General features: G+C 43.7%; 1 protein-coding gene across 1 annotated transcript in view; it reads right to left on the bottom strand.

The window, feature by feature from the left end:
- Nucleotides 1-8,729: 8,729 nt before the first annotated feature.
- Nucleotides 8,730-27,960, bottom strand: part of LOC144494674 (protein limb expression 1 homolog) — a 36,532-nt gene continuing 17,301 nt past the window's right edge. The window contains exons 3-7 of the mRNA XM_078213876.1: nucleotides 16,497-16,637; nucleotides 13,105-13,200; nucleotides 11,441-11,518; nucleotides 10,426-10,643; nucleotides 8,730-8,808 (exon numbers count right to left, since the gene is read on the bottom strand). Coding sequence (XP_078070002.1) covers nucleotides 8,730-8,808; nucleotides 10,426-10,643; nucleotides 11,441-11,518; nucleotides 13,105-13,200; nucleotides 16,497-16,637 — 612 coding nt within the window. The remainder of the gene's footprint in view (nucleotides 8,809-10,425; nucleotides 10,644-11,440; nucleotides 11,519-13,104; nucleotides 13,201-16,496; nucleotides 16,638-27,960) is intronic.

The raw sequence follows: 27,960 nt of genomic DNA, 5'->3' as shown, positions 1-27,960 counted from the left end.
GAACTTATGTTCCTTTGGTGGAGTGATCACTGTGGCAGACGGAGCATGTTGACAGATAGATTAATTTATCTGAAGGCCATTTAACCCATTCTCATGAATAATAGCCATTGTACTTCAGCAGACTGGAGTTTGCCTGGTTGAGTTAGCTGATTTTTTAAAAACTCGTTATAGCCCTGATATTTATAGGGAAGTTTAGGGGCTGATGAGCTGGTAATGGCCAAAATATTCAGAAGTGCAGCAGGACTTCACTTGAATTTATTTTCTTCATTTTCTGGTCAATAAAGTAAAGTTTATTCATTAGTGTCATAAGCAGGTTACATTAATACTCTGGCGCCTGTTCAGGTAAACTGAGGGAGGATTTAGCATAGCCAACCAGCATGTCTTTCGGACTGTGGAAGGAAACTGGAGCACCTGGAGGAAACCTACGCAGAAACGGGGAGAATGTGCAGACTCCGCACAGACAGTGACCCAAGCCAGGAGTCCAACCCAAGTCCCTGGTGTTGTCAGGCAGCAATGTTAATCACTGTGCCACCATGCCACCCGAAAAAGATGCCCTATGGTCAGATAAACTTCATAGTTCTCCTTCAGGGAATTGAACTCTGGTCTCCCACATGATAGTAACGAGGTGCTGTCCTGTGTTACTGCAAGCCTACCAGAGATGAAAAGGTTGTTGGACAGAAAAGTGTGTGTGGAAATTGTTGAGGAGGGAGGGAGTAGAGGGAGAGATTGCAGGTCAGGAGAAAGACATTGTGAATGTTGGTGGGGAAGAAGATCACGGGCAGTTCTGGTTAGGGTTGATAGTGGGCCAATTGTGGCAGGTTAGTGTGTGGAACCACTGAGCCTGTGTCTATATATGCCCTGTTTGTGAACCCAACTCTCCACTCACCTGATGAAGGGGCAGCTCTCCGAAAGTTTGTGTTAACAAATAAACCTGTTGGACTTTAACCTGGTGTGAGACTTCTTACGGAACCAAAGGGGGCAGGGAGGAAGCACTCTTCCTCTTGGCCCAGGAACAAAGCTGAAAATGCACTGCATCCCTTCAGCAGCCAAGTTTGCCATTAAATATAAAGTTGGTTAAAATCTGAGGCATGGAGCCTTAATTAGCATATTCGAATCACATATTGTCCTCTCAAGACCAGTTCACTCACCTTCCCCCCCCCCCCCCCCCCCCCTTCTTCTGGCCTCCTGCCCTCGACCCTCCACACCTCCACAATCCACTCTACTTAAAACAAAAACTAGCTACAATTGGACCAAGTTTCAGGTTTCTCAATTAAACCCACCCTTTGGCCCTTTCCCACCCATCTTGTGGTGTTCAAGTTCTTCCAGTTTTTTTGTAATTTTAGATTCAACACTTATTTTCAAAAACACATGTTATATAACACCTTCCACATTGAAGGACGTGCCAAAGGGCATTAATGTCAGTGAAGTGCTTTTAAATTGCAACTGCAACATAGAAAATATGGCAATGGATTTGTGCACAGCGAGATCCCACAAACAACAACATGATAGGATGGGGTTATTTGTTATGACCTCGACTTTACCCATTTTAAGATTGAAGGTTCAGGATTGCATTCGCCTCCTCCCCCTCAGCCGTATGTGTTTTTATAGCAGCAACAAAAAACTGTCTGTCTGAAACAGTTTAGCTCGGCAAAATTAGCCTGCCCTCACGATCGTTGAGTTATTGTGCATCTACTTCAGTAGTATTTGTATATTTGTGTCCAGTTATTACTGATGTGGACTGTGTCTATTCCTTGTAGCTGTGTCTGATGCCCCTGTTATGTGCATGCTTTCAAATTGTAAAGGAAATGCTGAGAGAAAACCAGTGCTCAACTTTAGATCTTCTGTTGGAAGTAATTAAAACCAAGCATTTCAGGTTTCCAGTACACCATCTTCAGCTTCATTGAACCTACATCATTTGACCACTGGAGGAGCTGGTTATCTTAGATGGCTGGCCTGTGATTCAGAATAATGCCTACAACTGGGGTTCAGTTCCCATTCCAGTTGAGGTCGTCTTGGGAGCTGCCTCCTCATCCTGTCCCTGAGAGCAGAATGCAATGCCAAACCACCAGTCTCAAAACCTGCCAAGGAAAATTGCTCAGGACTAAACCCTATCAGACAATGAGCTGCCTTTGGGAAGAGCACATGTAGAATGGAATGCAATGGAATGGAATTGACCGCTCTGAAAGTTTGGCCATTACTCGCCTGGAATTTATCAAATCCAACTTCATTCCTAAGCTGGAACTTCATATAAAGTTCCTCAGTAAATTCAATATGTTTCCACATTTCTATGTTGAAACCAATATTAATGCCACAGTTTATGAGCCACCAGCTTGACCACCCAGATGTTTGGCAAGTTGGTTGTTTTCTTTCAAAATTCTAAACCCTATTTTTATCCCCCCCACCCACCCCCCAAAAATCAAATGTCTGCCAAAAACTTGCCTTTTCTAAAAGATTGAATTTCCACAGTCTGGTGATTTAAAAGTCTGTCAGCTGGAAAATTGAATTTATAAGCCTGCGCCACTGCTGAGATCAGCACACTGAAAGCTGCTGACGGGAATCATTAGAGTCATGGTTTGTGAGCTGTGACCCAGCTGATTGGTTGCGACTGATCTTGCTGGCTAGCACTGCAATAAGCTGAATAAGCGGCCGATTTCAGCCTACTGATAAATAAGACAAGCACACTGATTAAATACTGGAGGTGTCTTCTGAATACGCATTGGAGTCTTATAATTATTGTGAGCTAAGATTAACTCCTACGATCATGCGAAATCCCTCCCTGCACCATTGCACTAAAGATATAATCCTGATAAAATATGTGGGTTAACAGTTTTACTGAAATAACAGAGCAAAAAATTATTTTCTACCATTGCAACTTTCCTCACCCGTTGTCTAGCTCTGTTGTATATTTAGTGTTGGAAGGTAAGAAATAAGACCAGGGGTTGACCATATGACCCTAGCTTGCTCCACCATTTATTAAGAGCAGGGTTGATCTTTGACTACAATTCCATTTTCCAGTCCAATCTCTCCAAGAAGGAAAAAAGAACAGTTCGGACCAGAATTCTTACTTTCCTGTTTTACTCGAATCAAAAATCTATCAATCTTATCTTTAAAATACTTAACAACTGAACATCGACAAGCCCCTGGGGTACAGAATTCCAAAGATTCACATCTTCCCCTAAATGGTCAATTCCTTATCCTGACACTGGGTCCCCTAATGTGGACTGGGGTAAACACAGTAAGAAGTCTCACAACACCAGGTTAAAGTCCAACAGGTTTATTTGGTAGTAAAAGCCACTAGCTTTCAGAGCGCTGCTCCTTCGTCAGGTAAGTGGGAGTTCTGTTCACAAACATGGCATATAAAGACACAAACTCAATTTACAAAATAATGGTTGGAATGCGAATCTGTACAGGTAATCAAGTCTTAAAGGAATAGACAATGTGAGTGGAGAGAGCGTTAAGCACAGGTTAAAGAGATGTGTATTGTCTCCAGACAGGACAGTTAGTGAGATTTTGCAAGCCCAGGCAAGTCGTGGGGGTTACAGATAGTGTGACATGAACCCAAGATCCCGGTTTAGGCCATCCTCATGTGTGCGGAACTTGGCTATCAGTCTCTGCTCAGCGACTCTGCGTTGTCGTGTGTGAAGGCCACCTTGGAGTACGCTTACCCGAAGATCAGAGGCCAAATGCCCTCGACTGCTGAAGTGTTCCCCAACAGGAAGAGAACATTCTTGCCTGGTGATTGTCGAGCCTTCAACATCTCATTGGTGAAGACGAACATCTCGCCAAGGCCATCCCCACACCCCACTTCTTGCCTTCAAACAACCGCACAACCTCAAACAGACCATTGTCCTCAGCAAACTACCCAGCCTTCAGGAGAACAGTGACCACGACTCCACACAACCCTGCCACAGCAACCTCTGCAAGACATGCCGGATCATCGACACGGATGCCAACATCTCACGTGAGAACACCATCCACCAGGTACACTGTACATACTCTTGCAACTCGGCCAACGTTGTCTACCTGGTACACTGCAGGAAAGAATGTCCCGAGGCATGGTACATTGGGGAGACCATGCAGATGCTACAACAATGGATGAATGAACACCGTTCGACAATCACCAGGCAAGAGTGTTCTCTTCCTGTTGGGGAACACTTCAGCGGTCATGGACATTTGGTCTCTGATCTTCGGGTAAGCATTCTCCAAGGTGGCCTTCACGACACATGACAACGCAGTGTCGCTGAGCAGAGACTGATAGCCAAGTTCCGCACACATGAGGATGGCCTCAACCGGGATCTTGGGTTCATGTCAAACTACCTGTAACTCCCACGACTTGCCTAGGCTTACAAAATCTCACTAACTGTCCTGTCTGGAGACAGTACATATCTCTTTAACCTGTGCTTAACGCTCTCTCCACTCACATTGTCTGTACCTTTAAGACTTGATTACCTGTACAGACTCGCATTCCAATCATTATTTTGTAAATTGAGTTTGTGTCTTTATATGCCCTGTTTGTGAACAGAACTCCCACTCACCTGACGAAAGAGCAGCGCTCCGAAAGCTAGTGGCTTTTACTACCAAATAAACCTGTTGGACTTTAAACTGGTGTTGTGAGACTTCTTACTGTGTTTCCCCTCGTCCTATCCAGCCAGGGGAAATAACCTCACAGTATCTACTCAGTCAAGCCTGCTTAGAATCCTATACATTTCAATGTGATCACACCTCATTCTTCTAAACTCCAGAGAATATAGATCAGTTCTACTCATAGGACAATCCTCTCATCCCAGGGATCAATCTAGTGAACCTTTGATGCACCTCCCTTAGGGGAAGTCAATAACCTTCCTTAGGCACAAGTGATTAAAACTGTACACAGTACCCCAGGTGCATTGGTTAGGTGCATTGGCCATGCTAAATTCTCCCTCAGTGTACCCGAACAGGCACCGGAGTGCAGTGACGAGGGGATTTTCACAGTAACTTCATTGCAGTGTTAATGTAAGCCTACTTGGGACACTAATAAAGAAACTTTAAACTTAAGATGTGGTCTCACCAAATCCCAACTGCAGCAGTACTTTTTGTACTCCAGCCCCCTTTCAATAAAGGCCAACATGTAATTTGCCAATCTAATTGCTTGCTGTAACTGCATGTTAACTTCCTGCATTTTGTATACAAGGACACCCAAATCCTTCTGAACAGCAACATTTAATAGGTTCTCACTGAAGAAAGGGTTAATGTTTTTTGTACTCAATGTATTTTGTACCTAAAGGGAAAGGGTTAATGTATTTTGTACCTAAAAGGTTGAACTTTGTACTTAGAATGTATCACAAGCATAACCCTTCATTGTGGCTAATCTCCTCAGGTTTATACTGCTTTCCCTCAGGTTTATACTGCTTTTGACATGAATAAAAGTTATTCTTGTTTGTACTGCTTCTGACATTAATACCAGTTAACTTTTATTTTTATAACAATAGATAGTCAATGTAATGTGAATGTGTTTGTGAAGTCTTACCTTTCCTACAAGTTTGTGTGTGGTTTGCGGAAGACAAGCGATTCCATGGTGTGGAGCGCGATATCAGCCGTTTGAAGAGGAACTCCTGCTGAGGCAGCTGGAAGAGCGTTGGAACTTCAAAGGGAAACCGTGGGAAGAACAGGAAACAGAAGACCTGCGCTTTGTGTGCTGAGGATGCCAGATACACTGGTTTATGGTCAAGAAGCTATCAATGTACTTTTTGTAGTTGGTCTGGAAGCTTGCTTCGTGACCAGCAGTTGTAAATTGTATTTCTGAGTCGTGACTGGTCTGGGGTTGATTCGTGACCAGTATTAGAAGCCATGCTGGATATATATCCCCACTTTTCTGTGTTCAGGGAGAACTTTGGCTTCCGCTTTCAAGGGGTCAGGTTCTCCCGCAAGCTTGTGAGAATAAAGCCTACTCTATTTTGACTCATACCAGCCTCAAGAGGTATTTTTACCTACTACACTCACCATTTAAGAAACTGTCTGTTTCTATTCTCCCTACCAAATTGAGTAGCCTTCTACTTCCACACATCATACTGTAAGGGAATTGCTTAGCAGCAACATAATACAAATTTAAAAAGGCCTGAAAGGTAAAAATCTGCCTAGCAACAGTAACAAGAATTTATAAAGGCCTGAAAGATAGAAATCTGCCTAGCAACAATAACAACAACCAAGATTTCCATGGGCAGGCAAGTCTCTAAAGGTGATCAGGGCCTTCCAAGAGCATGAGAGCATCAGAAGATGATTAGGTGTGAATTGCTCCAGTGGTAAAAATAGATTACTTAGATGACCGCTATAGAAATGTTAAGTTCCACAAGGAGAAACAATTTACCTGAATGACTGGGTGATGCAGGGCTACAGAAAAGATAAGCTCCACAAAAAGAAAGAATTCAAGATATGTAGACAGCCAACTCCCAAGTTTTAAAATAACAAAAGGGGAAACAGTATAACTGTTACCCCCCTCAGAAGCAGAGAAGCCAGTCCACATCTCACACCAGGTGGCAGGGACCCATTTCACAGCCAAGGGATTCGAGAACATCTTTTGTTTCTCAGAAATGCTCTTGTGTTGCATCCAAGCCTTAGAACAAAGGCATTGCAGGAAACCTTCACAAAGGCAGTTTAAATATCTTCGCTGGACCAGGAAAAGATGTTTCCCAGACTTGATCATCAGCCCTGTGTTGTGTGATAACTATAAGCTGGATTTACTTATAGAATTATTTAAGTTTGATGTTGTTTGGGAAAGGAAAGTGCGATCAGAGATCATAGATATATTTTGGAACAAGGGGTAATTTCTACATTAAGTGTGTGTGTGTGAGATAGTTATTCATGTACTTAAGTGTTTTAAGTATTGTAGTCCTTTTCATTGTGTATTAATATTCATTAATAATTATTTATATGATGACTGGACTGATTCCTCATTGGATTTTATGTGACTCCTCACAGTATTCGAAAAAAACTATACACCACCATGACCCAATGTTTCAAGTTGGAACACCCTCGCAGGTATGGTTAGCTTGGTTATGTATCCCTTTACAGACTGTTTGGCCACAAAATTGGGCTCTACAGCACTATTATATACAAAATATTGGCGCTCAACCATGTCTGGAATGACTAGTGCCATTTGCCACCTTGTGAAGCACAGTAGTATGGGTATTCTGCGTGGGTGCTGGAGATATGAAGAGTGAGTAGATTGTGAAGTCAGTCAGCGTCTAATGCTGATTGCTGCAGCTTGACCTGCCAATTTGGGCCTCAGCACTCCTCTTACTTCCCTCTCTTAAATGCATCCAGCTGAACATAATTTCAGCTGCATGAGGGGCCTTGTCCCTACCAGTGCTATTTAAAGGCATCATCATCCAGCTTGTGGGTGAGGTGCTTTTGACTATCTACTTGTTAGTGCAGAAATAATTGGAAGTCCTGTGTTGTTGAAGAAGTTGACAGATTCTTTCTTAGATACACACAACTCCACACAACACTCCAGGTGTGGTTCATCGTAAGACCCTAAGACGAAGGAGCAGAAATAGACAACTCAGCCCATCGACTCTGCTCTGCCATTCAAGGAGATCATGACTGATCTGATATGATAATCCTCAACTCCACTTTTCTGCCTTATCCCCATAATCCTTGATTCCCTGATTAAGAATCTATCTCAGCCTTGAACATATTTAATGACCCAGCCTCTACAATAAAGGATTCCACATATTCACTACACTCTGAGTGAAGAAATTCCTTCTCATTTCTGTCTTAAATGATGACTCCTTCCTCTGAGATTATGCCCTTTTCTCCTAGATTCTCCCACAGAATCTTCAGGGAATATTTCTCCTAACTGCACCTCAGCCAGGAGCAGTGGCTATGCTTCACCAAGGAGGTGGTCAGAGAACTGTGGTACCTGCTTGAACTACACTTGCAGCTTCAGAACGGAGTGAGAATGGTGCTACCAGTGGCTGTCAAGGTTATCATGACCCTCAATTTCTACGCTAAGGGATCCTGCCAAGTTGGAGCCAGTGACATTGTCAACACATCGCAGCTCACTTTCATCGCTGTACCTTGGCAATCACAGCCTTGCTTTCCAGAAGATAGGCTTGATTGTCTCCCTTCTAAGAACCAAGAAACAGAAGGAGCAGGCATTTGGAATTCTGAGGCTACCCTATTGTGAAGGGAGATATAAACTGCACATACATGGCTTTGTGTGTGCTGCATCTCAATCGGAAGATATACTGCAACCACAATGTGTGCAGTTGTGTACCCTAATGCTGAGATCATCATGCTGGGTGAATTCCCATTATCCAGTCACTGGGCCAATCTGCCAATCCAGCCATCTTCTAATCACCGTGTCAAAGAAGAGGATGGTTTCTCGGTGCTAAGATCTACCTATAGCTAATGGCTCCCCCACTCCACCTGACCATTCGGGAATGGGTTTTCTTACAATGAGAGCCATGCTACAACTAGGAATGTCGTCACCAGGAAACCACCTCCAGACATTTAATCTGGTCCCACTGCTGTTTGTCATTTAATCTGGTCCCACTGCTGTTTGTCATTTTTATTAATGACTTGGATGAGGGCGTGGAAGGATGGATTAGTAAATTTGCGGATGACACTAAAGTCGGTGGAGTTGTAGACAGTGCGGAGGGAAGTGGCAGGTTACAGAGGGACATAGATAAGCTGCAGAGCTGGGCTGAGAGGTGGCAAATGGAGTTTAATGTGGAAAAGTGTGAGGTGATTCACTTTGGAAGGAGTAACAGGAATACAGAGTACTGGGCTAATGGTAAGATACTTGGTAGTGTGGATGAACAGAGGGATCTGGGTGTCCATGTGCATAGATCCCTGAAAGTTGGCACCCAGGTTGATAGGGTTGTTAAGAAGGCGTACGGTGTGTTAGCTTTTATTGGTAGAGGGATTGAGTTTCGGAGCCAAGAGGTCATGCTGCAACTGTACAAAACTCTGGTGCGGCCGCATTTGGAGTATTGCGTACAGCTCTGGTTGCCGTATTATAGGAAAGATGTGGAAGTGTTGGAAAGGGTGCAGAGGAGATTTATCAGGATGTTGCCTGGTATGGTGGGAAAATCGTATGAGGAAAGGCTGAGGGGCTTGAGGTTGTTTTCATTAGAGAGAAGAAGGTTAAGAGGTGACTTAATAGAGGCATACAAGATGATCAGAGGATTAGATAGGGTGGATAGTAAGAGCCTTTGTCCTCGGATGGTGTTGGCTAGCACGAGGGGACATAGCTTTAAATTGAGGGGTGAGAGATATAGGACAGATGTTAGAGGTAGGTTCTTTACTCAGAGAGTAGTAAGGGCGTGGAATGCCCTGCCTGCAGCAGTGGTGGACTCGTCAACGTTGAGAGCGTTCAAGTGGTTATTGGATAAACATATGGATGATATTGGAATAGTGTAGATTAGAGGGGCTTTAGATTGGTACCACTGGTCGGCGCAACATCGAGGGCCGAAGGGCCTGTACTGCGCTGTAATGTTCTATGTTCTATGGTCCCCTTCACTTGCAAGAACTGGAGGCTAACTGGAAAATCCCAGTTGTCTTCTTTAGGTGGTTTTATAAGTGGCCCTTAGTGAGCCTGATCAGCTCCTCACCACATGCAGGCAAATACCTCAATGTAAATTGCCTAGAGGTAAGATGGAGCTGGAGAACTGGCATGCAGACTGGCGGTGCAAGTTACCCTGACATCCCACCTCTGTTTCCAGTCCTACCAAGACCTAATATCAGGCCTTTTGCTACACTCCAGCCAAAGTTATGCCAGTGGAACAGGAGAAGGTCCAGAGATATTCCTGGCGTGTTAATATTTAAGAATAGGCTATATAGGTGGTTGAGGGAAAAGAGAAGAAAGAGAAATTTGAAAAAGATGAGCGTATGGCATTCAAACTGTTACTGAGGCTGAAGGTAAACATAGACTGGGTGTGTAATTCTGTACGCAATGTGAATCTTTGTTATCTTTTAAAATTGCTTAGTGCAATGAGAATATCTGAACCAGGTTTGTATAATATATGGCATAAATAACATTATAACAAAAACAATGATAATACAAACATGATGGCACAAGCAAATAATATGATTAGAATCCTATATTATGGGTACCAGGCCTTAGGTTGTTCCATTGTGTAGGAATTCATCTAATTCCTAGATGAATTATTATAATGACTTGTACGTAACCTGACATTCACATGTCACTTTGGCAATTGCAAGGTTTCCTGAAGATATTGGTCTTCATGGTCAGCCCAGGCGTTGATTCCTGATCTTTGTGCTATCAGGAGCAGCATTCACGGAGAGAAAACTCGAGTTATCTTGATCAGAGCTACAATTCCTGTCTTGAATGAATTGTGCTAGGTTTCTAAATTTGCGCACAATCCTAACCAATTGGGATCACACGTGTTCTGTTCACACATTTGAACCTGGTCAGAGCCTGACCCGATCTGGCTGAGAGCAAGTGTGAGAATTTCTTTCTTTTCTTTGTAGAAACGTAACTCATGGCCAGTTTCCCTGGCCTTCTCCAGGTCTTTGAGGGAAGATTGGAGCTCCTGAGCGATAATTCCTGATATCATCTTTTCCTTCAAAATCCAATCTAGTGCCATCTGACTTCTCATACAGTCATCCAAAGATTGCTTGGAATAATAGGAAATGACATCCTGTAGAAATGAAAAGGAGAGGACTCTTTAAGCAAATGGTGCAGTTGTTCTATAATGTGGGCATTGTCACCCATGATACAAAAATCAATTCGGAATATTTCAGAATTATTCAGACAAGATAAGTTTCATAGTACGTATTTATAAAGTGGTTATTGCTGTATCATTTTTCACTTTTGCATGAAGTGTCTTTTTGATAAACAGTTATATGCTTTATTAGTGCCTGTTCTGAGTTTAAAATACATTCTCTGCTAACAGGATATTGAACTATATGAACTGAGGATTGTGACAAGTGTGCACAGATGTGAGAACCACACTTAGATACATCCTTTGCTAAACGTAGCTGGAGTGTAGCAAAAGGCCTGATATTAGGTCTTGGTAGGACTGGAAACAGAGGTGGGATGTCAGGGTAACTTGCACCGCCAGTCTGCATGCCAGTTCTCCAGCAAGGTAAGGATGTGTATTATTCTGGGCTGTTCAGTAGTTAAGGGAAGATGATAGAAACCAGGGAAAGGATGCAGCAGTAAAAAGAAAGTTGAAGGGCTGAATCAAAAGTCAAGAAAATTGAGCAGAGGCCTCAGTAAAAGAACAAAGGTCAGAGCAGCAGACTGGCGAGGGAGTGAATCAGAGCAAAGGAATGAGGAGTTAAAGCTATTGAGCACACCCATTATTTGCAGGATGGACATTGAGTTTCCAATGTTTTAAAAGTGACATACTAAGCTCCAATTTATTTAGTTTGGCAGCATAAGCATTGGTTGCTCATCATTTCTCCATGTCTGATCTGGTAGCTGAAACATTACCTGACGGGAACATTTCCTTTCTCTCAGAATTTTCAGGCTTCCATTCCAGTGTAACAGTTGAAAGACAGTCATCAATTCCTGCAAAAGGAGGAAGAGAACAAGCTTTGTTTAGATGAAAGAATATGAACATAGAAAGTAAGAGCTGGAGTAGACCACTTGATCCCCGGAGCTTGCTCTGTCATCAACAAGCTCATGGCTGACCTGTTATTTCAAATCCACCTTCCTGTACTATCCCCATGTCCCTTAATTCCTTTCATACCCAAAAACCTGCTGACCTCTGAGTTGAATATACTCAATGACTGAGCATCCACAGCTCTCTGGGGTAGAAACTTCCAAAGTTTCACAAATCTTTGAGTGAAGAAATCTCTCCACATATCAGTCCTAAATAGCCAACACTTATTCTGAGACTGTGACCCTACATTCTAGATTTCTCAGCTATGGGACACATTTTCTTAGCATACCCTGTCAAGCCCCTTAAGAATGATGGGGATGATTATCCAACCCCGTTACGCTTGGCACAAATTCCTCTATGTCAGGTAAATTCAGCAAAAGACCTAAAACAGGATTCACACCAAGTGCGAATCGGTTTGTGATCTTCCCAGGTCTTCTCAGCAGACATTATCAGAAGCTGATTACCATGGATTTTAAAGCATTTAAATGTGCAAAACTGGCTGAATGGCGAATCTTCCAGGAACATCTTATGTTCCCACCGTTGGCAATGGTGTAAAGCCGACAGGAAGCACTACTGGTCTCCACAAACAGAAATGAGATGTGATGACCCCACACATGACAGGGTAGTACCCTAGCATTGCCCCCCAGCAACTTGGTAGTGCCAACCAAGGGGTGGGGCCTAAAGGGGGTGATGAATATAGTACGACCTATTGGGAGAGCTATGAAGCTGGCGATCTATGTTCAGGCGGGTTGGGGGGTTCATGCAGGTGATCTATGTTGGGGGCTGGAATATCATGCCATCAAAGACGGGCCTTGAAGAAAGCTTCTTCTGATTTTTTGTCCCAATTCTGCTATATTTAATTTATATCTATGTGCAGTGACTCTGTCATAAAACAGCCATTTATGTTTTTATCTACTCCATCCAATCCCATTAGCATTTTAAACACATCTTTCAAATCACCCCTTAATCTCCTCTTTCCCATTAATTTGACTAATTAACAGTTAAGCAGATATTGAATAATTTAACGAGCGGGTACATAAGGAGCTGTGATCTGATCTTGGATACATGGTGCTGTCGCTGAACAATATGAATTTGTGCCAATGTAGCAGGTAGACGTGTTAACAAGTTACACTGGAAAGAAATATGATTCTGGATTATAACTGTGTCGCTTCACATGGTGAGTGTTTGATCCCGAGCTGAACCATTTAATAGGAAGTATACCACCAAACAGAAACCATACACAGTCTACGGGGAGAGAGAAAATGGCCAGATGAGTTAGGGACCCACTGATCTGACAGCAGAGACCAGTCACAATCTTCACGGATCTAATTGTAATGAAAAGGGGAATGAAACCTAGTGAAATGGGTTCCTTCCCACATTTTGTTTTGTCTTTACACACAGGAAAAGGCATTCTGGGGGATGACAAAAACCAAGAAAATCAGCCATAATGAGCTTATAAAAAGTGAGGCAGGAAAGACAAAGATCGAATTACCTGAAATTCCAACATTGTTTTGCCTTTATTTGCCTCCAGCATATAGTGATAAGCCCCGATGCTTGTCGTAGGATCCTCTGCATCATTTGTGCTACCCTTATGCAAATGAAAAAAGGAAGTTGCAAAATTAAGAGTTTTTGGTATCTGCCCTATCAGAATTTTAACAATGAAGGCATTCAACCAGTCTGAGATACCCAGCAGAGAGACATATATTAGTGAAAACAGTAAAACAATCTAGGCATGTAGCAGTTTTAAATGGTCTGAGAAATATGATGGGAATATTGGGTTGAATTTATTACTACCTAACTAGATAATTTAAATACAATTGATGATAGAATGCTGAAGACTGGGGGATTAAGAGATATGGGCGTAGTGCAGGAAGGTTGAGTTAAGATAGAAGATCAGCCATGAGTGTATTGCATAGTGGAGCAGGTTTGAAGGGCCGAATGGCCTATATCTGCTCCTATTTCTAATGTTCCTATATTCTTATAGCCGTTAGTAAATTGGGTTTGCCTTCCCATTAGCATTTGCTGATAATAATTTGTATGTACATTTTTTTGTGGCCACTTGGTGCGGGTAATGTTGGTCAGCCACATACATTGGTTTTGTGGCATGGAACCTTTTACATACCATTATTCTTTGACTTGAGTGGAAAAGAAATTAAGATAAAATGCAAAACAGGTTGCTGATTCCCTCGACCCCAGTTTGGACTACCCCAAAAAAACAATTTCACCCCCAGAAGAAAAAGAACTTGCAGGTATATAGCATCCTGCTATATCCAAATCATTATACAACCAATGAGTTACTAACAAAATATAGAGGCAATGCCCTAGCTTTGCCTTCTCTTTACATTTTCAGGGAGATTTGGGGTGACTGGAAGAGGGAAAGGGTAAGGGAATCAAAATGTTAAAAACCCTGCCCATTACAAACCCTGTTGAAATTTTCCTCACCACACAATGTGTTCCCTGAAAAATCATTCACCAAATGCAGATTGTATTTAAATATCCCTTTAATGTGCAGTGTGGAATTTCCCTTCTTATTGACCATGACCTGGTTCTTGAAAGGAAACCAACTTTTGAGTTAACAACTGCTGACTGCTGCAACTGCTAAAGACCGGAGGACAGAATTCTCCAACCTCCCTTGGAGCTGGAATTTTCCGATCCTACTGCAGCGAATGGAGATTTGGCTGAGCACCAAATTCTCCGTTCTCACTGGCAGCGGTAGCGGGGCATGCAAGACCAGAGAATTCTGGCCTATAATCTGAGGGTCCTGTACTAGTTACTCCTTGCTGATGAATACTCAACGCAAAGGAAGAAAAGTTGGATTGGAAATGTCAGTCACACAGAGGCCAGGCTGATCAGCTGCTAAATGAAGCATCTGGCACTCACTCACATGTAGCCATGCCTCTGTACACAAAGTCCAAAGGATTAGTTTCTCAACCTTAGCAATTAGTAATGCTCAGGATGACTGTACCACTCTCATGAGAAGGCATTAGAGGAGTTGTGCCATCTGTTTGCGCTAAATATTCAAGCCCTCTACAACAGAGGGACCAGACTACTAGTCAATCCTGTTAGAAGCATCAGCCAATTGGCTGTTCACCACTGATGTATTGATTGTTGATACAATCCAGTTCATAATCTTTCCAATGCATCAGTGCGAGATAGCTGTCAACTTATATTGAGTGACAGGTTTTCTTCAAGGGAAAGATATGATTTACTGCATCTGTAATACCATCTTCTTTTAAGAATGTCACACATTCTCAATATAAAGGGTTTTCACTCCATCTATATGTATTGTTGAGGCAGAATTTTCTCCCGATATGGGGGGTGGGAATGGAGGCAGCTGTGTGCATAATTTTGCATTTCCAGAAAAAACATTATAAGCATAAATGTTCAAATAATGGAAAGGAAATCCTGGTAGGAAATTGCTCAGGCCACAGGGGCTGCCTTCCCCATGCCCCCTCTATAGTTTTAAATATACAATCCCATCCCAGGTTGCCACTGGGCAGGAAGTGGTCCTTAATTGGTCACATAAGGACCTCAGCTGGGGTGAAAGCAGGAAGGTCACCCTCGGCCTCAACCACCTCTGTAACATTCTGCCACTAACTGAAAAGAATTAAATTTGGCCCACACTGCAGCTGGGCGGAAAACCGACCTCAAATTGATATTAACTGGCCCATCAGGATGTGAAAAGCAAATTTGAATATACAGCGACCCTGAGGGATGTTTTACCAAGCAGTCAACATATTAGGGATCAATCCCAGACATTCCCCAACTATCCAGATGTGTGGGGAATCTGCCAGGTGAAAGTAGGGATGAGGTTGGGGGAAGTGGCCTGACAGGTCTGGCCTTGGGCAGGAAGCCAGGGTTTGCCTCACACACAGGACCCCCTTTCCTGATTGGGCACTCCCAAAGTTTGTCCTCCTGGGTTTCTCCTCTGCCATCAGCCTTAAGAAAAGGCCTTGAGGCCCTCAACACTGCTCCTCAGGGCTTCCCACCTCTGGCCATGCCAGAAGCCCACCAGGACTCACCCACCTGACCCTTCTTTGCTGGATCTGAATGTAATGCTGGAACTGGAGAGCTGCTGGCCAGTCAGGTGGCTGGCTGCTTCTTGGGGTGAAACCTCTTCCCCTGATGGGGGTTGAAAATCCGCTTCTAGTCAATCAGTGCCTCACGGAATGATAAATGGCTGTGGGGCAGCTGTCAGGAGCGGTTTGTGTTCCCAGCTGACTTTTTTGGCTGTGGGTCAGGAAACTCCAGCATCTAAAGAAATCTAGCCCACTGAGTTAGGGAAGATGCATGAGCAGTTAGGAACTGGGTACAGCAAGAGAACGGGAATGGCACTTGAACAGGACCAGCATGTAAAAGAGAATCTGCAGACTAATGAGTGGATGTTTTGGTGAGCAAGGTACATGGAAATGAAAAACAGTCATCATTAGTTCAAGCAGTTGCATGGATGGCTTCACGTGTTGAGATGAAAAGAAATCCATGAACGCCTCATTCTTGAGATTGGAAGTAAAGGTTGCAGTTTATGCAGAGGAAAGGGTTGTGGAGCATTGCTACTTCCCACTTTCAGTCCAACTCTTTGTAAGTCTTTAGCGGCATATGTCAGACTCATATATGCAGCTCAATGCCTTGTTTTCCCAAGCACTTTGGCAAGGAATTCCCTTGGAGTTGTTCTGGTTCTGGCACACTAACTTCACTGGAATGAGTTGGAAGTGGGGTTTCTGGGAGCAGAGCAGGAAAGGCTCCAAGGAAATTCTTCGATAAGATATATGACTGCACATTTTAAACTAACAGCTTTGTAAGTCAGCGTGTACACCAATGGTTAGGTTTCCATGCATAACAGTGATTAGTAAGTAAACAGAAATCAGAGCCAAGTCATTTACTTACACTGACTGAAGCGGCTGCTTCTTCTATGCTGTTTCTGATAAATTCCACTGTGATTATACGAGATGGCTGTTCATTGAAGACAGAGTTCACAAGGGCTACTCTGGCTGCATCTCGTCTGGCTTCTGCCTTTGTTGAACAGTACTACATAGAGGAATGGTAATACCAGTTAACAGAACTAACAAAATGATATAAATACCAGCAGAAAGAAGGTTAACAAGTAACTCCCCTTCACTTCCAGCATTCTGAAGGACCATTTCCTTCTCAACACCCTGGTCTCTTCCTCAGTCACCTCCCAAAAGCCTCCTCCCATCCCATGCAAGCACAGGAGATGCAACACTTGTCATTTTACCCCTTCCTTTCTCACCATCCAAGGCCACAAATATTCCTTTCGGGTGAAACAGAGATTTATATACACATCTTTTGATTTTGCTCACTGTATTCACAGATAACAATGTATCAGCTCCATACTGGGGAGACCAAACACAGTCTGGGTGATTGCTTTGCTGAGCACCTTCATTCATTCTGCAAGCTTATGGTTACCTGGAATTTGAATTCTCCAATTTGCTCCCACTCTGAGATCTCTGTTCTCAGCCTCCTGCTATGTATCAATGAAGTTCAATGCAAGCATAGGGAACAACATTTTCCAGTTAGGCATTTTACAGCCTCTGGACTCAACATTGGATTCAAAAATTTTAGATCCTAATCTCTGCCCTCACTTTATTTTATTTCTTCTTTGCTAGTTTTGGTTTTACCCTCTTGCCTTTCTCTTTTTCTGCTGGCAGTTGTTCCACATTCTGCCATTTACACCTCCTCTAGTCGCATCATTTTTATTTTTTAAAAATCATTTGTTCTATAAGCACATTGTTTGGCCTGCTCGAAAACCCCTTTGTCATTTAATCTCTCCTGCCTTTCACCATATCATAGACCTTCCCTTTTGGTCTTTTCCCCACCTTCCCCTTTTCACTTGCTTAAATCTGATGACATCTCTAGCTTTTCCCAGTTCTGATGGGAGGTTGTCCATTTGAAATGCAATCACTCTTTCCCTCTCCACTGATGTTGCCTGACTTGCTGCGTATTTCCAATCTTTTCTGTTTTTATTGTATGTTTATACCCAGCATCCTTTTTCCCAGTGGGTGTTGTGGCCTGTCTCCTAACTCCCATCAAGTCCCATTTCCCAAGACCCCTGTGCCTACTGACCTACACTGGCTCCCAGCCTAGCAATACCTTGATTTTAAATTCTCATCTTTATTTTTAAATTGTTCAATGGAGTCAGGGGTTATGGAGGGATAGACAGGAAAATGGAGCTGAGATCACAACCAGTTCAGCCATGATTTTACTGAATGGCACAGCAGGCTCAAAGGACCGAATGGTCTATTCCTGCGATTTTCCTATGTTCCTTTATCCCCGACACCTTAGTTAATCTCCCCTTGCAGTTGATGAACCAGCAGAGATCAACAATTCTCGTAACGTGTTGAGAAGGAAATGGTCCTTCAGAATGCTGGAAGTGAACTGTGGAGGCAGTAATTTCAATGTAGGTCTCCCAAGTTATTCAACCAACATCTGAAAATTACTTTCTAATGGTAATCGTTGGGAATTTCCTTTGGGATTCTCTGAATTGGCCATTTATTGATGATTGGTGGGAACCTCAATTTTACTCAGGCTTATTTATTCAGGGTTTCTGTTAATCTTCCATCAAAGTTCTGACAGTTGATCAAGAAAACCTTTGAGGCATTCCTGGTGATAATCATACCAAATGTTTTTACTGAACTGTTCTTGGGGTGTAGGAAACCCTGGCAATGCCATATTTATTGCTGAGCGCTAGATATATATGGTGGAATTTTCCTGTCCCGCCCATCATGGGAATTGTAGCGCGCAGGACACAGACCATGCGAAGGTTCATTGACCTCAGGCAGGATTTTCCGGACTAGGGGTGAGTGCGGCCAGAAAAACTGCCCAAAGTATTTACTGTACAGCAATGGACCACCTAGACCAATGATCCATGCAGATATTTATGGTCCACAGAAGTCATCTCCTTTTCGTCTTTAGCTAATTAGCAATGTAGCTTTCTATTCTCTTCTCTCTCCTCCTGTTACATTCATCAATGCTAATCGCCTGAATCACTTCCTATGGTATCACGTTTCCCATTCTAACCACACTCAAAAATCTTTCTTCTGCATTCACTATTGTTTTTATTAATGACTATCTTATATTTAAGGCACCGAGTTCTGATCTCCCCCCCACTAATGGAAACATTTCCTCTACATCTATATTATAAAACCCTTCATAAATTTTAAAGACCTCTATGAGGTCACTCATCGGTCTTCTCACTTCTAGAGAAAAGAGTCCCAGCCTGTTCAATCTTTCCTGATGCATAGAAACTCTTAGGCTGTGATTTAGCAGCCATGTTCACCCTGTGGGAGATTCCTGGAATGATCATCGAACCGCGCGCAAAATTGAAAACACAAATCTCAATGGCAAGATTTGAGTTTCTGAGTTTCCCCACCTAACACCAGTGACCCAGAAAGGGCATAAACCTGATATGCATACTTTAAAAAAATTATATCATTAGAGGGCTTGACGTTGTAGCGTCGGTCCACGACGCATCTCCACCCCCCCACCCCACCCGATAGTGTGATATCACACAAGTGCAAGTCACGAAAATGGAAACCAGTTGTGATGACCACCAGGGGCACAGCTGTGCCTGTAGTTCCCAAGGGCGAGGAACATGTCCAGGCATTGACCCAAGGCATCCTGGCAACACTGCCGGGGACACTGCCAGGGGGCTCCATGGCGGGAGGATTACCCTCCTCCATGTGCGGGGGTTCCTCTTTTGCATATGAGGGGCAGGTCCCTTAATCATGTGTGGGAGGTGTGTGGGTGGGGTTGTTACTCTTCTGCATAGAACATAGAACATAGAAAGCCACAGCACAAACAGGCCCTTCGGCCCACAGGTTGCGCCGATCACATCCCCACCTCTAGGCCTATCTATAGCCCTCAATCCCATTAAATCCCATGTACTCATCCAGAAGTCTCTTAAAAGACCCCAACGAGTTTGCCTCCACCACCACCGACGTCAGCCGATTCCACTCACCCACCACCCTCTGAGTGAAAAACTTACCCCTGACATCTCCTCTGTACCTACCCCCCAGCACCTTAAACCTGTGTCCTCTCGTAGCAACCATTTCAGCCCTTGGAAATAGCCTCTGAGAGTCTACCCTATCCAGACCTCTCAACATCTTGTAAACCTCTATTAGGTCACCTCTCATCCTTCGTCTCTCCAGGGAGAAGAGACCAAGCTCCCTCAACCTATCCTCATAAGGCATGCCCCCCAATCCAGGCAACATCCTTGTAAATCTCCTCTGCACCCTTTCAATGGCTTCAACATCTTTCCTGTAATGAGGTGACCAGAACTGCGCGCAGTACTCCAAGTGGGGTCTAACCAGGGTCCTATAAAGCTGCAGCATTATCTCCCGACTCCTAAACTCAATCCCTCGATTAATGAAGGCCAGTACGCCGTACGCCTTCTTGACCGCATCCTCCACCTGCGAGGCCGATTTAAGAGTCCTATGGACCCGGACCCCAAGGTCCTTCTGATCCTCTACACTGCTAAGAATGGTACCCTTCATATTATATTGCTGCTTCATCCCATTGGATCTGCCAAAATGGATCACCACACACTTATCCGGGTTGAAGTCCATCTGCCACTTCTCCGCCCAGTCTTGCATTCTATCTATGTCTCGCTGCAACTTCTGACATCCCTCCAAACTATCCACAACACCACCTACCTTGGTGTCGTCAGCAAACTTACCAACCCATCCCTCCACTTCCTCATCCAGGTCATTTATGAAAATGACAAACAGCAAGGGTCCCATGTGGCGGGTGTTCCCCTTATCCATCGGGGGTGTCCCGATGTCTGGGCAAGAGTTCTTTAATCAAACTTTGACATCAGGATGCCCTTCCCGGTCTAAGATTCCTGGCTCTGCAGGCTTTTTTAGGCGGCCTTAGTCTTATAAATGGAAAATTCCACTCTAGGTATGGTGGCGAGCAGTTTCAGCGCCACCCACCCTGCTGGAATGGCGGGAACTCGCAACCAATTTCTCACTCGGAAGCTCATTAGTTATATACAAGCGAGTATCAGACCAAATCACCTGGTGGGTCGATGGCTGATTTGTTCCTCCCGTCAGCTGACAGGGTTGACACTCCAGGAGCCGTATTCAAATAACAGCCCAGCATTTACACCTCACTCTCTCCAGCCCACCAGCCTTCAGGAGATCATCACAGAGGTCTAACAAGCAGAAGAACAAGGCTCGCAGCCTCAAGAAGAAGGCAGTACCCCCCTTCATCCACCAGGCCTATGAGGTCCTCTTTAGTGGAACGCGGCCACACAGGCATGTCCTATATCCCAGGGATGGCTCTTGGAATCACACCAACCTCACATCTCCGGCATGGAAGGCCATCGCGGAGCAAGTCAGCCCAAAACGCCATCCAGTGCAGGAAGAGGATGAATGATCTCATCTGTTCCACCAGGGTAAATCATCCTTCAACTCCCTTGAATATCAATATCTCATCAAGGCATCATGTACTCAAATGGCTACTTTATTCAGGGATCTCACACATCTATTAGTGGTGGGCATATATCAACACTCATTCTCTCATGGAGACTTTCACATTACCACCATCCTATCTCTCACGTTGCTCACATTCCATCCTGTGGGGAAGATTCACCACACACAGGGGACATGCATCCTACCCAACCTCTGCTCCACCCTTTCTCATCACATTCCTTTCTTTTGTCTTCATGTAGGCTAAGCTGCCACACACAGGCAGACCGGGGAGAGGGATGGCCGACATCATTGTCCTTACTGAGGATTTCTGTGGAAATTATTTGCTGTAATTTCCCTGACAATAACTGTAGCTTTTCATTGGATGTAAGTCAAGTAAGTTTTAAGTCACTTGAGTTTGGAAACTTACTGCACTGATTTTGTTTGTAAATGTTGGAGCCTTACACATGATGTACATTGAATCATTCAGAATTCAGATGAAAGTAAATCAGATAATTTTGATGCTCAAAAGCAAATGAAAAATCAGTAGATGCATTTTCCATTTCAGTTAAGTCCACTGCCTACAGTTCATACAGCCAAACAAAAGAGTTGTACAGTAGTCAGTCAGAAATATCTATAAAAGGGTTTACTTATGGTAATCTGGGTGATAAAAGGATCAAATATAAAATCATTGGGGAGATGGTGGCATTGTGGTAATGTTACTGGCCAATTTACTTTTAGCTGCACTTTGCATGTTGGTTCTGCACCAGTGATTGGTTTAAAAGAAAGTCATCGCCTCAACATGCAGATTTAGCACTATTTACAGTTTTAGGGGAGCAATAGTAAATTAAGAGGATGTATATTTTTTGAGAAAATACCTTGCTCACCTCTGCAATGGAGCTTCTGAAAGCAAATCACAGCAGAATTGAGCACATTTTGGAATATGTGCGATCTGAATGTTGTAGTTTTTGAAGTTTGATTGTGTATGACAAAAAGCAGGAATGCCAAGTCAGGTATATTGAACAAAGAACAATAGAATAAAGAGGAAGCATTAGTGCCAAATAATGATTTGTGGCTCAAAGCATGTTGTTTGGCCAGCTGTTCTGCCAGTAGGGCTTTGTAGAATAAAACCAGGAAAAGCACAATCAGTGAAACCAATGTTTCACAAACTGTAGAGGTCCTCATTTTCTTAAAAGAGAGTCTTCATTTCTAGGGAGAAAAGACACATGTCATTTTTACCATAATCCAATGTGATTTGGCAATGCAAAGATGCTTAACAGTAATTTATTTCATGATGTTCCTGCTCGACAATAAGATAAATACACAAGATCGCAAGATAAATACAAATGATGGAGGCTGTTTGGGTAATTTTAGCTCACTATCTAGAATGCTTTTTAAAGCTTACATTTTCCCATCACAAAACAACACTATCAACACAATCATTCCAAATGTTGACAGTGATATGGTCCAAAAGCAAATCTTCCCAGAAGGAAAGTTGGCTGGCAGAAAAATGCGGAAAAATGGTGGAAAGAAGTCTGCCCTGCAGACATAAAATGCTCGAGGTGGGCTAAACAATGTAAGAATAGGTATTTTGCCCCTCAGTGGGACTAAGGCAATCCCACTTCCACTTGCCTACCACTCTGTATTATGGTGTGGGCAGAGTATTATCCTGGTCAATAGACTTGCTAACAAGCGTAATCGACCTTTTATTATTTACTTGTTGGTTAGCTCAATTGGCTGCACAGCTGGTTTATGAGGTAGAATGATGCCAACAGAGTGGGTTCAATTCCCATATGGGCTGAGGTTATTCATGCCTTCACAACCTTGCCCCTCGCCTGAAGGATGGTGATCCTCAGGTTAAATCACCACCAGCCAGCTCTCCCCCCTCAAAGGCGATAGTAGCCTACGATCATCTGGGACTATGGTGATTTTATTTTTACTTTATTTACTTGTATATGGCAGACAGGTTACCAATTTTGGTGCCCGTCACCTACCATGTTATGGGGCGCAATTCAGGATGGGTGGTAAGGTGGTGGGCTGGGCACCTGTCATCTTTTACATGCACATGAAAGGGAAATGTAAAATTCAGAGCCATGTTTCTTCTACGAATCATATTGAAGAAGGCTTACCGAAATGCACAGGACATCATTTTAATTCCCTGAAACATGTTTGGATTGAGGGGGATGTTAAAATGAAAAGAAACCTTAATCTTGAACCCAAACCACCTCAAAACTGTTCACTTCCCATTTTTAATGTGGTGGAACAAAAACAGAAAATGCTGGAAAATCTCAGCAGGTCTGACAGCATCTGTGGAGAGAGAATAGAGCCGACATTTTGAGTCAGGATGAGGGTCATACTGACTCGAAACAATGGCTCTATTTTCTCTTGACAGATGCTTTCAGAACTGTTTTTCTAGCATTTTCTGTTTTTATTTCAGATTCCAGCATCCACAGTATTTTGCCTTTATTTACATGTGGCAGGATTAGAGGAGGTCAGCTCTTTTGCATACGAATCTAGCTTTAGTGTAACATAAAGTGAGGGTAATGTATGTTTGGGAAGGCTGTGAAGTGGAGGGGCGAGAGAGAGAACCTTAGGTGCAGTCTTCAAAACTCACTTCAAGCTCTCAGCACCAGGCTGAGGGTAATGTAAGTGATAAAGGGGACAATTTTGGTTTGGGCTGCCTTTTGTTAAGTCAGATTCTACTTCCATAAACATTTTGTGTGATTAATATTTAAGAAGGTGTTGCTATAAGAGATTTGCATATGTCAAAAGCATTAGGTTCAAGGATATGAAACATGACCTGGACATCTTAGGATTCTGCTGCTTACTCAACTTCACTTTTGTTTTATTGCTTCCTTATATTGAAGAATTGTTTAAAGAAATGTCCTGCAATTGCATCTGGACGATCGAATATACAGTGTGGCGCTGATTAGACCAAAACTAAGGTGATAGCTCACTGCCGTGCTTATGTTGCTCTAGTTTCCAAAGCAGTTGATGCTATTCTAGCTAGTAAGCGGATTCAATCACAAACCTCCAGCAGAAACCATAGTGGCAGCACTATGAGTAGAGACATCAATGAAAATTATGGGAGTGAATTTCTGCAGGGGAGGGGGACAGTTCTCCCAATTGCTCCATCTTAATTTCAACGAAGGGCCACAAAACCCCAGAAAAAATCCATAAAAGATGTTTTTTTTTCTGAGCTTTCCTTTGTTTGTTTGTCAAAGTTATATTGCAAAAGAAAGAGAATTCCTGCAGAAACCCATTTCTCAACTTTTCAGGTGAGTCTTGCATTCACAAAAGGCACAGTAAGAAATCTCGCAACACCAGGTTAAAGTCCAACAGGTTTATTTGATATCACAAGCTTTCGGAGTGCTGCTCCTTCATCGGGTGAGTCTTGCATTCACAATAGGCAGTAAGGTTGTTTCATCTACCATATTCTCACGAATACTGGGCTGTCAAAGGCATTGCTGTGCATTAAATGAGATACCCATTGTAATATTTGTTTACATATGTCCAAATATCCCCGATTATGAAAGTGAAAAAGTGACTCATTGTAAAAATTGCAGCGAGCTAACATTTCTGCTGCTACCTTTGATAGCCTCTAACTATCATCTGTTTAAAGTTAATATGCCTTTAGGAACACTGGCAGATTATTCCAGAGTTTAATCTCAAACTGAAACCCACCCAAATTATTGATGCAAACTCCATCATCACATCTGAGTTATAATATCGCATTTCATTTATCAAAGGTCAAAACAAAGCTAGAGTGTTCATAAAACACGGATTAAGTTGGTCTAGCTTTGAGATTCTTTTTCCCTGCTAGCCATTCAGCATTTAGGCAATTATGGGTGAGAGCACAGAGAGAGTTGTCATACCAGCGTTTATTTTGGCAGAGACAAAACTGAATACTAAAGCAGACAATGAGAGCAGGGGAGAAGGGATTAAATCCTGCCTAGAGTTCATTATTACTGCTAATGTAATGGGGATTTGCAATTATGGGCACTTTTAAAAGAATTATTCTCATCCTTTCAAGACTTTTCAGGCAGCTTTAACTCCTGAAAAGAGTTAGAAATTTAAACTTAAATCCATAGTGACGATTTTGATTAAGATAATGCAAGTTCACACAATAGCAAATGCAATATGTACGGCAGCACAAATATTTCAATAGGTTTCCCCATCAGTTAATATTTAGTACAGCTGTTTTGATAAACGTCTCTAACATGTTAAACCAGGCTGCCTGTAAAATTGATCACTTCATAGTAAAAGTGTTGATGCTTACGTGAGAAGTTCTGACCTAGAATATCTTAACTTATATCCATAAACAAATGTGTTTATTCTTCTGTCAATGGCAAAAGAGTAATATAGAAACAGCATTTGCTTCAGAGGTTACATTTTGCTCTATTTCACCTCTGAACTTCTTTTCCAGTGTGATAGGATATAGTAATGAGGCCACATTCTAGGACAGATGTGATTGCACTGGAGGGGTTGCAGAGGAGATTCACCAGGATGTTACCTGAGATGGAGCATTTAAGTTATGAAGAGAAGTTGGGTAGGCTTGGGTTGTTTTCGTTGGAGCAGAGAAGACTGAGGGGCGACCTGATCGAGGTGCACAAGATTATGAAGGACATGGAAAGAGTGGATAAGGAGCAGCTTAGTTGAAGGGTCAGTCATGAGGGGACATAGGTTCAAGTGAGGGGCAGAAGGTTTAGGGGGATGTGAGGAAAAACCTTTTTACCCAGAGGGTGGTGATGGTCTGGAATGTGCTGTGTGGGAGGGTGGTGGAGGTGGGTTGCCTCACATCCTTTAAGAAGTACCTGGATGAACACTTGGCACATCATAACATTCAAGGCTATGGGCGAAGTGCTAGTAAATGGGATTAGGTGGGAGTTCAAGTGTTTCTCGCATGTTGGTGCAATCTGATGGGCCAAAGGGCCTCTTCTGCACTGTATGATTCTATGATTATTGGCATTGCAATGTGATCATCCTTTAATTTTCTCTTTCAGCTCTCCCCCTCTTCATCCAGGGACAATTATCTATTGAAAATCTTCCATCACTCTTTGTGTTTTGATTAACTTGTAAATTCAGACCTCACCTGGATACAGCAATCAATGAACCTCTGAAAAGATATATTGAACTTGGCAGGTATACAGTAAATTTATCCAAATGGCAGGAGGTCTTATAGAGTTAAATGATGGTCTTGTTGTCCAGGCATGATGTAGTAATGGCTATAGCAACAACAGGGAGCAGAATTCTAATTAAAGGTTTCAAAGCTCAGCTGTACTTTAAATATTCAGGATCCCTCCGATTACTGCTGGGGGACCCTTTTCTACACTTAGTATGTGAAAGGAATTAACTCTTCTTAGCCGATTGTTACTTCCTCCTCCGCCAGCTTCTTGCTGTTTCAGTCCACCTGTCCTTAACATCCACAGTTCCTACTGTTGATATGTCACTCTTTCATCTCTAGCACCTTGCACACTGCTCACACTCTTCCCAACATCAAGATCTCCTTCACAGTCCTTTTGCAACCAGCAATCTGCATTCTCTTTCTCCAATACTGCCAGAGAATCCCATGTAAGAGACATTCCACCCACCTTCAGTCCATCCAATGTCACAACCAGCATCTCACCACCAGTGTTTCACAGATTAGGAATGGTCTCCCACTCTTCCCATGTCCAGGAAGTTAATAAATATGTAAAAACACAGTGAGGTATGTGTGTACAGAATTTAGACAAAAGACCTTCACAATTCACTACAGCTCTGATAAGTGGGGTGAGCTATGTTGGGAAGGGAGTGAACTTTGTTGGGAAGGGGGGGTGAACAGAGTTGGGAAGGAGAGTGAACAGAGTTGGGAAGGGGGGTGAACAGAGTTGGGAAGGGGGGTGAACAGAGTTGGGAAGGGGAGTGAACAGAGTTGGGAAGGTGGGTGAACAGAGTTGGGAAGGAGGGTGAACAGAGTTGGGAAGGGGGGTGAACAGAGTTGGGAAGGGGAGTGAACAGAGTTGGGAAGGTGGGTGAACAGAGTTGGGAAGGTGGGTGAACAGAGTTGGGAAGGGGGTTGAACAGAGTTGGGAAGGGGGTTGAACAGAGTTGGGAAGGGGGTGGAACAGAGTTGGGAAGGGGGGTGAGCTGTGTTGGGAAGGTGAGCAGAGTTGGGAAGGGGTGAGCAGAGTTGGGAAGGGGTGAGCAGAGTTGGGAAGGGGGTGAGCAGAGTTGGAAAGGGGGTGAGCAGAGTTGGAAAGGGGGTGAGCAGAGTTGGGAAGGGGGTGAGCAGAGTTGGGAAGGGGGTGAGCAGAGTTGGGAAGGGGGTGAGCAGAGTTGGGAAGGGGGTGAGCAGAGTTGGGAAGGGGGTGAGCAGAGTTGGGAAGGGGGTGAGCAGAGTTGGGAAGGGGGTGAGCAGAGTTGGGAAGGGGGTGAGCAGAGTTGGGAAGGGGGTGAGCAGAGTTGGGAAGGGGGTGAGCAGAGTTGGGAAGGGGGTGAGCAGAGTTGGGAAGGGGGTGAGCAGAGTTGGGAAGGGGGTGAGCAGAGTTGGGAAGGGGGTGAGCAGAGTTGGGAAGGGGGTGAGCAGAGTTGGGAAGGGGGTGAGCAGAGTTGGGAAGGGGGTGAGCAGAGTTGGGAAGGGGGTGAGCAGAGTTGGGAAGGGGGTGAGCAGAGTTGGGAAGAGGGGTGAGCAGAGTTGGGAAGAGGGGTGAGCAGAGTTGGGAAGAGGGGTGAGCAGAGTTAGGAAGGGGGGTGAGCTGTGTTGGGAGGGGACTGAGCAGAGTTGGGAAGGGGGTGAGCTGTGTTGGGAAGGGGGGCGAGCAGAGCTGGGAATGGGGTGGGCCGCGTTGGGAAGAGGGTGAGCTGCGTTGGGAAGAGAGTGAGCTGTGCTGGGAAGGGAGTAAGCAGATTGGGAAGGAGGGTGAGTGGAGTTGGGAAGGGGGGTG

The sequence above is a fragment of the Mustelus asterias genome, chromosome 6 (assembly GCF_964213995.1).
Source record: "Mustelus asterias chromosome 6, sMusAst1.hap1.1, whole genome shotgun sequence".
Classification (NCBI taxonomy): Eukaryota; Metazoa; Chordata; class Chondrichthyes; order Carcharhiniformes; family Triakidae; genus Mustelus; species Mustelus asterias.
Note: the sequence above shows the minus strand (reverse complement) of the source record. Positions and strands in the feature narration are given on the sequence as shown.